Source organism: Styela clava, chromosome 7 (assembly GCF_964204865.1).
Source record: "Styela clava chromosome 7, kaStyClav1.hap1.2, whole genome shotgun sequence".
Taxonomy (NCBI): domain Eukaryota; kingdom Metazoa; phylum Chordata; class Ascidiacea; order Stolidobranchia; family Styelidae; genus Styela; species Styela clava.
In genome coordinates, this window is record NC_135256.1 from 14985259 (window position 1) to 15003785 (window position 18527).

At 32.3% G+C, this 18527-nt stretch overlaps 1 protein-coding gene across 1 annotated transcript; it reads right to left on the minus strand.

Annotated features, from left to right (window-relative positions):
• Positions 1-4563: 4563 nt before the first annotated feature.
• LOC120328405 (uncharacterized) lies at positions 4564-7462 on the minus strand. The gene is made up of 4 exons (XM_039394873.2): positions 7167-7462; positions 6416-6808; positions 6163-6328; positions 4564-6021 (listed from the first exon to the last, which is right to left on the minus strand). Exons 1-4 carry the CDS (start codon positions 7377-7379, stop codon positions 5699-5701), a joined length of 1095 nt encoding a protein of 364 aa, XP_039250807.1. The 5' UTR covers positions 7380-7462; the 3' UTR covers positions 4564-5698.
• Positions 7463-18527: the final 11065 nt, after the last annotated feature.

Genomic DNA, 18527 nt, shown 5'->3' on the forward strand with positions numbered 1-18527 from the left:
GCCATAGAATGTGAGATTTTTATTTTTAAAACGTCATACGTTGTTACAATATACATCATAATTTGATTCGATTACTTTCTGTTAACTTGTTAAATCACGCATAAAACACAAAACGCATTAGGGCTTACGCGTGCGCGATTTGGTCTCTATTTATGTGATATAATGACATCGTAATCGCATGATCCTATAATCTCTAAATCTCACGCAGCATGATAATTATCCTGGCTGATTTGTATCTTACCAAGCTTTGAATTTCATGTATACACTTATATATTTATAGTGCAATTCTTACGTTGAATTCGTTTAGTATCTATATTAAATACTGGATAATAATACCATAGGTCAATAAACACGTACGCGAAATTAATGAAACCCATTGTTGCAAAATGGTCCACCACTGGTTTAGACTTTCTATCTACCATGTTCATGATAATAAAATGACAAGCCATCCCCATACCGGTATCGTTATCGCGAGTCCTTAGTATGTCTTTTAAATAACTTATCCCTATTATATTCTAGATCCAGCTTTCAGCCGATATCCAAATGGCAATTCAAGCAAGTGGATCAAAGTATTCATACCTGATGAATATATATAAATTATTTTAGTTTGATCGAAAAAATACCCGGAGAGGTAGAGATCAAATGCACGCTGTCAGAGCTTAATGAAAAATGTTACACCTTAACTATACCCTGTTTTCTTTGTCTTTAAATTGACATCGTGTAATAGCTAGAACATCAACATTATTAAATATTTATTGAATTACAGTTACATTAAGTTGATATAAAATGATTAAACAGTTGAAAATAGACACAAGAAAGAGTTTGATGACTTGCGCTAAACCGCGAATAATTGTACAAATACGTATTAAATTAACCCCGTAAAATCGATTTCTGTAAACTTCACTATTATCACAGAGAAGACAAACCAAAAACCGCTACTATACCAATAATAATAATAGGCTAATATCTAACAAAGTAGCTAAAAACCGCATAAACTCTTACATTGGAACGCACATATTATAAAAAATTAGATGATTCGTGGATTCGAAGTGCTTAGTTCAACAATATAAAAAAATTAATTCACCAACATCGAATAACAATTATTCCAAGGTACTTTGTGTTGAAAATCAAGTTTATTATGCCAATATATGGCGTGGAAAATAATTTCCTTTTCTCCCAAAATATGAATGCAATAATTCATTTTTAGGGGATATAATGAACTCTTTTATTGTAAAGGCGCCCATCTATTCCGTTAGCCCATGTCATCAGATAAAACATTGTGCTATTGTGTAAGTGTTAAAGTGCTTGTACACAGCTGCTTGATGAGGAATATATTGAACTTAGAGAATCGTTATTCCCGCCTTTGATGGAATATTATTGTTGACGCATAATGTACTTAAGAATGTGGTGCATGTCATCACACACGTATGAACAAATAACAACAAGTTTCTTCTCGTGAATTAATTTCAAAATTCTACCAACAATTTGTTTGTTTTGTTAGCTTTTTTTTTTTTTCAAACCGACAATGGACGCCAAATAACCAACAGCTAACGTTATGTTGTGGTTCATTTGGACAAAACGAAGAAATCATCTGTTATTGAATATTAATGAAAAAATAGCTATGTGCATTTAATTTCTTGATTTTTGTACTTAATGGATCCCATAGTAATGCGTGTTATTTGCATTATGTGCTTCTGATATTCCATGCTCAGGAGAAGCTATTTTAGACGGATGGCCCCCAAATATTTTTCTTTTAGAATTAAAAGCATAGCTTTTATCGGAATCGACAACTTATAATAAAAGTCATAATTATCATTTTGCATCATTAAAAAGTATACAATGTCAATTTATTCTACACCTTCAAGTACGAGTCATAACCGTGATCTATTATGAGATATACTAACAACAGACTGACGATGACCTGATGTATAACAAAATCGAGATAATATCGTTTGCATTATAGTTATATAAAAGAAGAGAAAAAACAGTTTAGGGTGGAATACTTCCTTTTATGCGACAACTTACACTGAACTCGACAACGTTGCAATAGCTTACCTTACCCAATCACTCTTGTCAAGTGTTATCGTATTTTGTCGGAAATGTTTAGTACATACCTATATAGTGTTGTTCTGAAGAAGATCAGCAACTGGGTGGTCTGAGAAGGACAAGTGTATATAAAGAGATTGATACAAAAATATTGGCGCCATTCTTATAAATCCTAGTTTTGTTACGAAATCATCCGTAGACAGATACATCACTTGAATTCTGTTGCTACGTGTACCCAGTTAGATAAAAACGGATTACGTAATTCCAAACGTTCTTATCCCCAAAAATTTTATTATAATCGAATTTGAACCATAGGACTGTTTTAAATGTAATACTTAGCATCTCAAATTTACTGTGGTTTCGGATTGCAAGTGTACTCATCGGGATATGAACGAAGACCTGTTTTTATTTCCTCGAACTTATTTATAGCAACAATTATGAATTAGATATAGCAAATAGGCTATCAAACTTTTCACAGATTCGTTTTCTTCGTTCCCACCTGCCTGTAAAAGATAGAAATCAACTTGTCACAAGAGTGGCAATTTTCATCAAATCCGATAAATTTACTGTTGCAATTATTGCTAATTTTATTTTGATAATTCATTCACGCCACACCGGTAATGGATATTTGTTGATTCAAATGATTTTATCGATAATTTGACCATTAAATCGTGTTGATTTTCTGTCATTGTAACATATCGCAATATGATGTAGTGTTTGGATAAAAATAAATTTGCTTTTTGTCACTATCAACCATTATTACGCACATAGTGTAATTATTAATTTGCCCGCACAGCTGCGTAAAAGGTATGACAAAAAGAGTTTAGGACTACGATGGCACTAAAAGGCTCATGTGTTTATCATTTGAAAACATCAATAAATTTAATGCACTTAAAATTTTTCACGCCATAAATTTTTATCAACAGTTTAAACTTATTAAAGTTTATCGGTACTTCCTTTACTTTTATAATAAATTTTTATAAGATAGAATGTTGCTTATGTTGTGTCATTTTTTCTCTCTGATGCTTTACATTTAGGATTCACGAAGAAAGTTGATAGGTTCAAAAAAATATTTGTTCCGTGATAAATGCATTCATTACGACAATAACTTTCAAAAGGTTCACTAATTTTTTAATGTAACTGCATGATTTCGTTGTGATTAACTCTATGAGGATTCCCTGGATTTGACCTCCGATAACTTGTAGAATTTGACCAAGTTTGATAACTCAAAACTATATTTCAGTAAATACAGTTGAATAACTATATACCCCTTGGGATAACTCCTGTCTGTATATCTGTCCAGGGATGTGTTTTTGGAAATTATTTTAACCACTTCGTTAAATATTAGGTCACATATCGACATATTACTCTTGTTATATATACATCGACTGCTTTGTTTATTCAATGGAAATGTGCTTATACTAAAGAACTATTGTTCATGGAACTGTTACTCATGTAACAAAACATTGTGATTTTAGATGGAATGATTATTAGCGATCGACAGATAAACGTGCCCTGTCTAAATACAACTAAATATATATGCTTCAGTGTTTTTGTTTAAGTATAGATTGACTTGGTTCGTTGTAAGAGTAACGGCGCCACTGCGTTAAATATTGCTATTGTTATTCAACCACCCAAGACATTTATCCATTTAGTAATCAGTATAAACCTAACGGCCACACACATTCATTCGATACTGTTTTCATATGTTATTGTGTTAAATTCATCAAAATGTGTCATTGTTTAAATAGGAAAGAAACATTTTTAAAATAACAGGAAAGTTGGTTGGTACTGAACAATACATCGTACTACAATATTTAATATTTCTAGTCACGTTGAAAATGTAATCTCCATTGAACGTATTCGGTTCAGTTTATTATACTGTACTGTTTTTAAAGCACTCTCTTGACTGAAAATTACTTTAAGGCACAAAGGCATTCTTCTTCTATTTGTTTTTAATATCATAATTCAAATGTTATTAGAAAATCGATATACTCAAATGTCACAAATTATTTTGCAAACATGATATAAATCTAGGGATGTACTCATATAGTTCTTCTATTGCATATGTGGTTATTCAAAGTCAGTAGTTATTGTTGTTTTAAAAATACCATTCGTTGAGGTTCTAAAATCTCGGATGACAAGCCCGGTACTCATAGTGTGATGAAATGAAAATATTGAAAGATATGCAGGTGTATCATGATTTTCTAAAATAACAATTGTGTACACTATAAAACCGACAAGAGACTATTTTGGCGCAGTTCTTCTTTTTAACTGTTAAATATCTTTAGTGCAATTGTACGTGCAACTCGTCTCGGCTAAAAAGATATGCTTTTTTTAGTTACTCTCACTTATTCAAATATATATGGAAAATACTTGGAGAAAATAAGAACTTAAGCATAAAATTATGGCCAACTCCTACATGAGTGCAAAAAGCTGTTAGCTTAAAAAGATCAACTTGAATTTGTTGTATTCAGTCTATTACAACCGTTGTGAAAGTGAGGGTTAAGACTTAAACAAATTCCCGAAGATTGTCTCTGAAAAAGGCAATAAAACTTCGTGTCATTCAAAATCAAGTTTTTCGTATGGAGACGATAAATACAAGTTTTAACACGTATTGGAAAATGATTTTATTAAAATACAAATTCAGTAATATAATAATAAACTAGAAATGAATTAACAGTAATGGAAAATGATAATTCATAAAAAGAAAATGTTCATGCTTAAAAATCCAAGTTCTATGTTGCATTGAGTTTTTTTCAGCCTTTCAGATAACGCACTAGCGTGTTGTATAAAAGTTAAAATTATATTCTCTTTCTTATACTTTATGATCATCTATTTTAACAATAAAAAATTGAACTTCTACAACTTTTAGTCCCCGAAACAAGGGAATTGAGATGCTTTTCTTGTCATCGTCACATGTATCGCAACATTAAAGTTATCTCATAAATTATTCTGTTTGTGAGTCCGAAACACACTAACAATTACATATATCACACTTAGAAACGATCATCAGAATAATTTTCGCCTGGCATGTGTTGCCGCTTTGGATATATATGTAATTAGCACTATGTACTTTAGTGGACAGTTTATAGAACTAGCGAAATAGAAGAAGAAGAATATAGGTGCGATAATCCGACAATTATCATCATGGCGGTGCAGGTGAACGCGAAGGTTCACAAAGACACCACTTCACACATGGTGTAATAAATTAAGTGGGCTATGTCGGACGGAAATATGACAATTGAGTTAAACATCTTACTTCCGTACGCCAAATTAACTTCTTCTACTTAGCCACAAAACTTCCATAAACCTCTTTGCGTAAATGGAATAAAGTAGAGAATAAAAGAAACATTTAACAAAAAACTTGTATATCTTTCATATTGTTTTCGAATATTACTTTTATCAAGTGAACAAATAAAGTTGCAATTAAGAATTGAATTCGAGTGAGGCATAATTGAAATAAAAAATGAATAAACATCGTAAAATTCATCACAATTTAATGCGGATGTCAGTTTCAAAATTAAGATTAGTGAAAGCACGAAGAAAAAAGAACATTTTCAGAAGAAAAGAGTGATATTCTCCCTCAAACAAATAGTCTTCATTGCCTTACAAAATATGGAATATAGGAAATGGCTCAATTACATTTGAATCATTCCGACAAATGTTCATTCGCAGTTGCTGAGTCGCTACACGGGTTATTGTTTTCACTCTGAACTCTTCGCATGACTTTTAAAAAGCTGGTATCCCTTCTTATTGGAGTTGGAAAGTTTTGCATAAAATATGGCGGAATTGATGACTGATGATGGAAATTCATAAATGGATTCAACATCCCGCTTTGTGACAATCGATGAATCATAGACTTGTAGAATTCATGGCCATGTATCGGCTGTCTTGATGGTTCAATTTGAAATTGTCTTGGATATATTTCCAAAGCAGGATCGACCGGTGGTGATAGCATGTTCTCAAAATTGCCTAAAAAAAGAGAAATATATTTTTTGACTTTCACTCGTTTTTTCCACTTTTGATATTGTTACTTGAAAATTGTTACTTGACATATTTAGCCATATTGAACCAATCTAAGTGTATTACCAGTACCAGTAGGTTGAAATTTACCTATGTTTTGAAAGTTTCTTGAAATATAATTGTTGACTTTTTCTCGAGGAGTCATTTCTACTGTTATTGGCTTTTGTTCGTTTTTCAGATTGATACTGTTTTGGTTTTTATCAATACGATTATCCACAGAATCTTCACTTGTACTCGAATCTTTTTCATTGAGAATCTAAATACAAAATATAATAAAACATAGTAAACTAATATATTCTTAATTAGTTCGATAAATAGGTTACTTCAGCAAAATGTTACCAACCTTTTCTATAACTTTTGCTATATCTCCATCCAATTCCTCCAATTTAGAGTCAAGAACATTTGCATCAATGTTTGGGAAAAGTCGTAAAAGCACGGCCATTTTCGATGTCTTTTCTGTTTCCTCGTTTTCTAACTTATTGCCGAAATTTTTTGATATTTCTACATTACTAGACTCCACATCAGTAAACTTCATTCTTTTATGATTTTCGGGAGAAATTGTCCCTGGTTCCGTGTCTTCTGACCCCGAAGGGTAAGAATCAAGTCGAGGCCTTTTTGGGATCTCTCTTTCATGGTCTCTTGTCATACTGCTAGAATTTAATCCAGTGACGCCGTAAAGCAATTGTAGCTCTCGTGCTTCGTTTTCTTCTTGGGCTTGTTGTCGTCGAAGTGCGACCTATAAATAGAAATGAATAGAGTCAGAGAACACCGTTTTACATTTGTTACTTCGGACAAATAAACAACGCTTATCGAAGAAAGTGATCTGCTTTATGAGCGAAACAACAGTTTTCACTCGAGGCGGTCAAATTTCTAGCGAGATTTATAGTAGTTTATTATTTATCATTTAATAGCAAACAATCTGTTGCTGAAATGATTAAGTATGATTAACAACCTAGGGTAAGAAATATTTTAAATATATCAAGCTCATCTTAATTATTAATTTCAAATATTTGTCTAGATTTTCTAAAACTTAAAAACATTTGGGTATGTCAAAATATATATAGATTTTGTATCACAAAACTATTTATTTTTACCTGCGCCGCCATGACTCTTTGTCTTTCAGCAATCAAGGTACATTTGGCACAAAGACAATCCTTCCATCTGCAGTATCTTTTATGGCCCTTCAATGCGCTTACAACACCATGGTTGCGACAACGAGCACATTTTGGAGTTCTTGGAAACTTATCATTTCGTAGCATCAAAGAAGGGTTATTAGTAAATCCGTGTCGTTGGAACGTAGATTGCATTTTATTATATAATTAAATTTTCAAAACTATACTGAATCAAACAAACTAATTTAAATTTCCTCAATCTAAAATACTCAATTGGGTTTGGGTATCGGAAAGACCGACTTTTTATATTTATATACTCATCTAATGGAACGATAAAGCTAATTTTCTCTCTTATCCTTTTTTCTCTCGAATCTCGTTTTCTTTCTCTCTTTTTCTCTTAATCCTCAGCTATAATGAAAAAAAAATGGAATTCTCTCCAATATCTGAAATTTAAAAACACTTTAACATAAGTTCAAAAAGCGTAGCATAAGTGACATTTCATGAATTTCGAATCTAATAATTACTTTCTCAGATATGGATTTATCTAATACTGATTCAACCCGCTGATATATAGATATTTGCTATTCAACCAGTAGAAAAAACAAAACAAGAAGTGCCGAAAATACGCGAACACATAGTTTCAAGTGTAAAATTTAATTTAACTAGTCCAGTAATGTCATCACTCCGACAACACGAAGTGAGAAAAAATCGCTACAACAAGTTTACAAATAATTATGTTGCCAAAATTAAGTTTGAAACGATTATGTTAATGAATTGAAAATACAGTTGGATGTATGATATAATGACTTTACAATGATAAACCTAAAATACTCACCATATACATTTAATATTATAAGTAAATATAAGTTTTGTTGAAGAGAAGCACAGAGCATGAAATCATCTAACATTTTATACAAACAACATTAAATCCCTAATGTTTCTATGATTTTATATCATGTCAGTAATACTATTTTCTTTTTATAATTCCACGAAGAAACAATAATAAAATTTTGATGCAATTGAAAAGCAACAACCGTAAAATCTTTTAACGTAATGGCATAAAATTCCATTAACTAGCAAAACAAAATAGAGATAAAGAATGTTGTAATTTTTATGAGATCACTGACTGAAGAGATAATCCGTTTCTTGTCATGTCTTCAACATTCGTTTCCTATTCACATATTTCTGAAACTTATTTCGATAATCTTTCAGCTATGGTTATTCTAATTTAGCTTTTTAGTTGAATTTAAGACGAATTTTTTTCACATTTCCACACGCAATCGTATGGTCAACGACGTGCATGCCAATTTGAATTTTATAAAAGTATACATCAGGGTACTTCTGTTAACGCACATATTAGCATGTAAATGTGAAAAAGTTATAGCTTTTAGACAAAAGGGGGGTTTCAAAAGTACGTAGCATTCATTGATTGGTTTGGATAAATATTTCGCTCTCATTACATCTGGGAATCTGACGTATTACATGTAAACGTGTGATAAATTGTATTCTATTCTGACAAGTGAAACATGAACAAAAGACTAACTACGACTATTTAAATCTCATAAGATGAATTTGCAAATTATACTATCATGATATAGGTATAGTTATGAAAGTTGTCATCTAAACTTGTAACTTCCACCCATTTTTCACACCGCAAAATTCATCGGCTCACTTAAACATAACGTGTCGTTCTTTGATATTGTTTTTGCATACTTCCCTCCAAGAGATATCGTTGTTTTGTTATTATTTCTATTCGTATGAACAAATATTAATATTTTCTCCCATCTAGGGTTTCTCACTTAATTCGCTACTTGAAAGGAATGCTTTCACCATATCCGATATGAATTGAGTTGGCTGAGTATTCTTCACCAGTCAATGAGGCGATTCTACATACTTGATTCTTGTATTTACATCTGTGATATCATTATCATATCTGCAACATTTATGAATCCATTGGTCATTAGGGATAAAGGGGCAATATATTAAAAGTTTGTATTGCCACTCCGTGCGGTTTATTGCTACTTGAGAACATTGTTCGAGACGATAGTTGTCAGTTATCAGGGGGTTCAAGAAGCCAAGCGCTTTTGAAATATATTTCGAGTTGAATATTAATAAATATATTGACAATTTATAAAATCTGGTGGCTTGAATAGAATTCAATATATACCTTATATTCAACATTTGCTTTTTTACATTTAGCGTCAAACGTATGTTTAATATTACATATAATTGTCTTCTGTAGCAGGGTGGATCGGCAGACTATATGAGAGAAAAAGAGCAAAAATATTTGGCCGTATATTTTTGGTGTTAGAATGTAGGAATAGTACTCTATTATCAATTCCAAATACACGAAATCCATATTCTTGCTCCAAGTCTATTCTTGTTGATGTCAATATCAATTGTTCACAGCACGTCTAAAGTATCAAAACTTTTTGAATCTCTATATCGCGAAAAACACTGTAATAATCAAATTGAGCGTGAAATCTACTTTATAATCGGATTATATTATATTTTAACACAATCAGGTTATATGTTAATATGATATGTTTATTTTATCCCCAAGATTGCTGAATTGCTAATTCAGGTGAAAAACTAACAATAACAATGGATTAATACAATAATAATTCCTTTAAAGAGATGAAATCTCAACGAGTTGGCAACTTGCACGTGGCAAAACTCAGAGAAGCTTATCGCAAATTTACTTTATTATGTGTAAAAATACACAAAATACTTTTAAATATTATTACAGAATATATGTTATGTATCTTTAATATTAACCAACATTTCAAATTTATAAAGACGCACAAGAATATGAATTATTTGCGTTTCGAAAATCACACGATAAATTTTATTAACAGATTTATTCACAAACATTTGTCAAGAAAGAAGTAGACTAATTATTTTGGTCATATCAAGTGTACGAATAATGAATACGGCTCAATTAATGTATGAAAGCTGTTGATAATCTACGTTAAAAACATAATTTCTCAGCTCACGGAAAGAACACTCGCTGTTGCCATGATTCCGTCATTGTCTGGTTTCGTAGTGAAAACAAAAATGGCGGCAGTACTTTTTAAGAGGTGTTTCCCTTTGTTCAAACAGAGCTCACGCCATCTACATTGTAGATGAAATAGCACATGCTTATCATGTGCAAAGGGAAAACGAAGCTCGCAAGTTTCGATTTTTTGTTATCACTGCCTTCGTTTTGCATTCAGAGGGATACACTACTTCCGGTCAGTATGGGCGTGAAACTAACACCATTTCTGCGCTGGATTCGTACCTTTCATTATGAACAATCGATAGCGGAGATAAACATCGTCAGAAAATAGAAATAATGAGACAGAAAAGCATTTTTGAAATAAAAAGCCATAAATTACGGATATACTCGAAGAAAATAAAGAAACGCTTGATAAACAACTCTTTTCAAAAACAATTTTTTTAATTTACTTTCATAGAAGTGAAAATGTGTCACTCTTATAGTTTACAAACTCAATGTTTTACGAGGGATCATGACTTGCAATACATTTTGCAATCTGTCATGAATAATTCAACATATCAAATAGAGTCACACTTACATTATTGATACTATATTTCGAAGGGAGTATGTTGCGTGTAAGATATAATTACTTACACCATGATTAAAAGAACAATTATCGTTTCGCAGTTGAAACGATTACAACATACTATAACAATTTATATTATCGCGCGATAAAAATGAGATAAATTTTTAATGATATGAAAATTAGACAATGTCAATAAAACCCAACAAACGCACTAGACACATTTGATCGAAAATTTCGAAGGTCTCCATTTTGAATATTCGAGATGTTTTTATCGCTTTGCGCGGATCATGAGAGTCCCAATGCATCTCCAATTTCACGGTGTCAACCTTGTATTTCAATGTAATAGACACAAGAATACTATAAAAAATGTATTGAATATTTGTTTTTATTTATTTTTTCGATTTTTCCTCATTTTACAAAAAAAAACTATATTATTGCCCTATATTTCATAACTAGTCGTACACCCTTAAAGTAATTGATGTGTGCCACATCATCCAAGTCGGAGAACTTAATACCAAAATTTTGTTGCATTTAGGTCCAGAAAGAACATTATAATCTTGAATGAAAATCCGTTTTGAGGAAGCTGAGGTTTCAATAGCTTAAGAGCTTATTCCGTTAAATTCTCTGATCGTAAAATCAAAATTACACTTAAAAAATCATGCGACCCTTGAAAACACTCAAGAACAACTTATAACCGAAATACAATGGAACAAATATGACTATTCGTTTGATTTAAAACTAATTTGTTAGTAAGACCACAGGGCCGAAAGTTATTAATATTTGTTCATATGTGTTGGCGAAATAATTGTACGCCTGGAAGTACATTATGCGTCAACAATAATATGGTTTCAAAGGCGGAAATAATGTTTTTAAGTTCAACAAGCTTCCGAAAGACCAGCTGGATACCCAAAATTACCTTACAACGAATTTTTTTTTTTGAAAGATGTTGGCAAAGCACAATAATACTCTACAAGATATATTTATTCTCGTACGAAAAAGAATATTTTACTGGGTGTTATCAACCAAAAACCTTTACACTGGACTGGTACACGCCATTGAAAGACGGGAAGAAGCGCCACAAAATTTACCAACGAAATAGCCTCGATCGCTAACACGATTATTTGGCTCGTTTAGTTCACCTAACCACCTAAAAAAAGACCTTCGCTTTGAACAAGTATAGAAAACTTAAAATTGCTTGTGGTTACATCCAGTTACTAATCTGAATAACGTGATGAATAACGTAAAACAGAAATAGGAAAAGAAGTGGAAGTTACTGAATCAACACTAAAAATTCGTGTTAAAAACGACTGGATATTTTAACATCTGTTCAGATGGCCCTTGATACTTGAAAGAAAGTTGCACTATGAAACTGTGACGATAAATTCTCATTTTTCCCTATTTTCATCAAATTCTCGTGAACGTCCATTAAATCATAAGAGTTGGTTTTATGTTTCAGAACAATATATCAAATAATGATGTTGTTAATGAAGGATCTGTGATTTTTAGTATCATCGCACATTAGTCAAAAATTGTTGGTTGAAAACGAACGTCTTGGTACTTGAACACAGTATTTGAACATGTATTTTCAGTTAATATTATTAAAATATATTTCTCCTAGTCTCCTCTTTATAAATTTCTTTTGATTAGAGATAAACGTCGTCCGTCAAACGCACGATTCCTCAACACCATTAAATCGGTACAATTGAAACGCAACATGCGTAAAATGTTTAAATGACAATTTCTAGTGTTAGTAATTTTTGCTAAAATTCTTCTACACCAAAAGCAACTAAATTCCATTTACTATACAAACATTAAAAATGATAAAGAATTTCGACGTAAAACATAGATCATCAATATAAACTTTTTTTCTACACTGTTAAAATACCAATATTTGAAATGTTGACACAGTATTTAATTGTTAGTCAGTACGGAAAAATTAAATAAATGGCATTGGTGACTTGTAAAAACCAAAAGTTGTCTAAGAAAGGGCTTTTACTAATAATTCGTTTTGGTTTGTGATCAGTCTAGTGTTAAAATATTATATTTCTTTTTTAAATATATAAATAAACAAACGTATACCTATAATTAAAGGCTTCGTATTCGTGACATAGTGTTTGTAGTACTGGTGTTATTATTTAAATTACTCTATAACGTCGAAGAAGAGCATATATTCGAGGAATTGCTCACGTTACTATCATAAATTATTCTCTACAATAGTTGACTTATTGCTACATTTCAGGATTTTAAACGTGTACATATTTTGAAATTACGTGTGCCCATATTAATTGGCTGCCGCCTGTTTGACGGAGAAAAAACAATGTTTATCTTTTCACACATTCTCTGTATACGGAACTCAATATAGGTTTTATATTATAAAAGAGTAATAGGACTTCAATATTTGATGGCTCACCAATTACATGATGTCAATTCAGTTCAAACTATATAATTGATTCTATGAACTCATAATTGACGCTCTACAAACTATTGCCATCGATAAGCTGTCACATAGCGTTTAGCACATGCTGAATTTTATTAAGTGGATTTCACAGTTGTGTTCAGATTGTCTCTGTTTTTTTGTAGACTCAGTTATATCGTTATAAACTTAATTTTCTTCAACATTCAATATTTATCTTTGGAGAAAAAATGAAATACTTGGACTTGAAGGATGTAACGGTCCTGCTATACGAGCCACTTTGTGCGCCATCGAAAAATAATTCCCTAATTCTTCAAAAAAAAAGCAAAATTTGAAATAAAATAGGCAAAATGAAATTAAAAAAACGGAATAATATCTTTTTAGTAGAAAAATCTGATAAAAATTAAAAAACGCATAGAGCATTTGAATAAAAAACCATCCATTGCTTCACGTTTTGTTCCAGAAAAATGTTGCGTATGGTGGAAATATCAACAGATAATAATAGTTTAAATTTTTGTATAATGATAACAAACGGTGGACAAGGTGGGTATTCAGAGTATTTGATACCATCATTGAAACACATATGGACAGAAGGGACTTAAAACCAAAGATTTTGTTTTATATGTAGCCACAAACTGAATCAAAACGAATAATCAACAAGTCAGTAATACAAATCCACCTGCAGAAGACGCCACGTCGTTATTGTGCGAGTCGCAGAAACTGTGTTGCCATGGGGATCAGCTGATTTATACGCTAAATGAAGCATTACTGCCGGTTCTTAATGCAACAAATTCTTTCATCCCATAAACGTGATGTGTTGACATGTGACGCATTTGTAACACAAAAGCTCAACAATTTCGGATTCATTGCATCATTTTATTTTATTATTTCAAGTAATCGTGTTGCACCTGGCGAGTCAATCAACAATTATCGACATAAAACTGTGTGTGGTTTTCTTAATTTTCGTGGTGTTTTCTTGTTTTCCAAATATCTAAACATCGTGTTTGAAATTCACATATTAACCCAGACGTAGATAGTATTTTGTTACAGAGAGGCAATTTTATATTACATTTTGTATGATGGGAAATTAATAATGACTGACGTAGTACCCTGCGTTACAGACCTGAAACAGCCAATTTTATCTTATCTCAAATAGAATATTACGTGGTCAAGATGAGAATTACATACTCGTGCGCATGTCAGGAAACCATGGAATTATTTTCACTTAAAATATTTTTGATGTAAAAGCCGTATAAATTATAGTTAGCATTTCAATTAGAGTCAACGTTTCATCCATTTTTATCATGTCTATTTAAAGAGTCGAAATGAATCGTGTTGCAGTAATAACAAAATTGCGAATGTGTTTGAAGGACCGGCTACGGTTGGCTAGCTATAAAAACAGATATTTTGAAAAGTTACACAAAATTGATTTACATCAATTTCGTGTGTCATTACGGATGAAATATTCTTAATGATGATTAGAATGGAAAATAACTATGCAAAAATGAAAATCATGTCATTTTGAATTTTACCTCGGTAACAACAGATAGTAAGCATTTTAGAGGCAAGAACAAAGCCATCGCAATATTACATTATTTCCGGTTTACGTTCTTGCATATTCGTATCGCTGACGCAATTGAGTCTTAGCAATTACTAACAAATAATTTTCAGTAGTTGCCAACGTATCAGCAGTCGCTTGTGGACTAATGAGTTTCCTTATTGTATGTTAATTTGCCTCAAAATTTTAACAGTATCTACAATTACATAATAATTAAACAGTATAACCACGGCCAGTTTACCATTAGGCAGTGTCGGCTTAAGCCTATGGTCCCGGACATTCGATTTCACGTCGATTTTAAATTGTAAAACTTGTTACAAATAAAACCGATTTAAAATTTTTATTAAACTTATATTTGTTCATTTTTTAAACTGGTTAGTAATCATTGTCCCGAATGTTGGGACAGTATTTATTAAAAAAAATTAATGCAAATAAGATTTTTGACCTGAACAAAAAAATAATTTTAACATGTATTGGCAGCCTTGAAATTCTCGAGGTATTTTAAAATTCGACGTACTGTCCAATCCAATGTATGTTTCACCGACCTATCCCTCAAGAAAAATTCGAACCAAAACTCTTCAAAAAACGAAAAATGATCTTCCAACTGTTTTTCAATTTATACTCGAGTTTCGAAAATACAACTCAAAATTGATAAATAGCTAGTAAACCGCGAAAAGAAGCTAATCGATGTTTTACCGACCTTTGACCCCGAAATACTCTTCCTATACTTTACCATCGTAAGATTTTGGTGCTTATTTTAATTGGAATTTGCGATTTTACGAATTCGTTATTGCCGCCAGAAAAATCTCAAAATTTTTATATAAAATCCCATACATAGGGTTGCTTTCCTCGATCTGAGTTAATGGACGGAAATCTAAATTAATCGCGTTCTGGTTTATAATGAGTTCGTCTTCTTTGCTATGTCCTATAACATTAGGATGTCTCTATTTCGGTGCAAATGACAATAGTGTCCATAGATGCGAAAATTCGTGGGTGCAAATGGGGTACTGGTTCATGGGTGCGATCTGTATGTGGATTCTAAAATCTGCGGTTACAAATGTATGGGTGCATTTGCTCATGGGTGCAAAAGTACGTAGATGCAAAGATAATGGAACCCTAATTAACTTGACACGCTGACGAAAACAATCGGGAAACATTCAACCCAAACCCCCTGGCTGCGCCACTGGATCCACTTCCAGCCCCTACATCAGTACTTGAGTTGGCGAACTGCAAGTGTATGAAAATAGGTGTCGAAATAATTTATGCACGTGTGCCAAAAACAACCTCAACAAAATTTTGTAACGACCGCAAAAACCGAAGTACGCTAGTAGAGGTGAAGACGATTTCGAGAATGAGGATTTCGGACGAAATTCAGTTGAAAGTGAATTAGATATTGAAATTAACTAAATAAATATCAGTTTTATCTCAGATAACTGTTAGTTTCGAAAGTCCTGTTTCTATAAATAATATTGCCGTTGTTTCAAATATACAACCACATAATTTGAAAATATATTAATTGTAATATTTCTGTTCACTATGTTATGTACATATTTATTTAATTTTCTTGCTGTCAGAAAGACTTTTCTGTGTATATATAGTTTTCAGTGAGAAATTACCGATTTACTTTTGTTTTTGTGCTCACGATGTTAATTGATGCGTTTGATGGCTTATATAAAATAAATATAACTTTGCATGCTGTGTCGTTGTGAACCTATTGAATTTTTCGAGGAATCCCCTTCTAGCTAATTTTTGCATGATGGTGTTTAAAGCAACTTTTATAGAAAATGTGCAACTTTCGTTAGTGGGAACAAGCTGGAATGCGTTTACTATGTTCATTTTCATACAAAACTAAAGAATTTATTTAGTTACCGCAAGTTCGCTACGAAACTCATTTTCAAGATTTGACGCGCGTGTAAACTGGTTTACTCGTTTCATAATTATGTTTTTGAATAAAAATATTCCACCACACGCAATGGACCTTTCCCCGATCTTTCACCCTGGAAAATTCTTCCTATACTTTACCATTGCAAGATTTTCGGGGCTATTTTTCGAGTGCTTTTGCGAGTTGGCGCCTGTAAAATGGGGTATGTGTTTCAAACCATTATTATGATTCATCGCATACAACAATCTGTTTTTTAAAAGTACCGGTAAAGAATTTTAGCCAAGTCTATCACAGCTATTTCTACACTAATTTTTTATTACTGCAATCGAATTAAAACTCCTAGGAAGACATAGTGATCATTGAATTATCTGATTTATATTTAAGTTTCCGAAACACAACTGAAAACTAACGAATAGAGTTCAAAAACGCGAATACGAGGTAATGTTTACGACCACGCTTGAAAATCTGTCTGAGTGAGAAAAGTGTCTGAGCGGATGCGAAAAGGGAGAATTATTACGTCACTTTTTGCATCTTGCTGATTTTCACGAAGTCAACAAAGAAGTCGATGCTGGGGGAAAGGTCCATTCAAGATACTGATACCGTGTTTCCTCAAATATAAGACTGGGTATTATTTCCATTTTCTTTCAAATGATAACACTAGGGCTTATTTTCGGGGGATGTCTTTTATTTTCATTCATCAAAAACAAAATTACAAAGTAGAGAATTACGAGATTTTCAAATATATATACAAAATATGAAAACCGATATCCATTTACTTAAAAATAAGTAAATAACAGGTTTTCCTCTCTCACACGTTTTAGATTAATAATTTAAAATGTGTAGGAAAGATTTCTTGCAATGAACTGTCTATAGTCAAAAAAAAATTCGCGTTATTGACTCGGTCTTATTTTGGGGAGGAAGCTTATATTAAAATCATTTATAAAATTCAGTTTACGTTGTGAGTTAATTTAGAGTATTTCTTAGTTTCGGGGAAACGCGGTAGCTAGTTTGTGTCTAGTCTATCGCAGATTTATCGAGTCTAATGCAACTAAACTAAAACTCTCCGGTAGACAAGTATCCCAATTTTGAAAACACAACTGAAATATAGTATTAAAAACATGATAGAAGACTTTATCACAATATTTTGATGGTTGTCTTAATTGAAAAAAAAAACGAAATGAACAACTACGAACAATTGCGGATTCCCTTGTTGACTCCATTTTCATAGAGTCTGTATACATATGTTATCTGATGTTATCGTGACTTGCACTTTTACCCCTCTTCATTTGTCGTAGCCTATTTGTGGAGCGGCGTTGTAGGCATTACTGCATTAGTGATTGCAGGTTCCAAAGCGTACATACGCCTGGTACTGACTGTCGTATAGCGTTTGGCGGAATGCCCTATTGATCGTGACTGCGACCTGCTTGATGTCGGAATGTAATTTTTGACTTGTTAATGGACATGCTGAGTGATTGCTTACATTTAACGTTAATCATTTGTCCATTTTACCTAAGCAGTTGCAGGATTGAAATTGTAGTTTTTTCATAAAATCTGAAAGCAATGGATGCAAGAGGGCAGAGGCCATGCTTCAAAAATCTGAAAATGGTTACAGGGTTAGGGAATAACATGCGGATCAGAGTTGGAGCAATTGTAATTGTTGATGTAATTAATTACAGTTTTTCATGTAATTGTAATGTAATGGAGGCATTTTCATTCTGTGTAATTGTAACTAAAAGTTTGGCTCAATTACACTTTCAATTAGACTAAATCTACGGTACCGTAAGTATTTTGAAAATGGATGAACATCAAACAAACTCTTCCGAAACCTGTGTTGAACCGCTTTTTTAAATCTTTGAGCAGCACTGAGGCATTGATGGGCCGTAGAGGAGTCACCACTGCCACTCTGAAGAGATGTTCTCCCCATCTT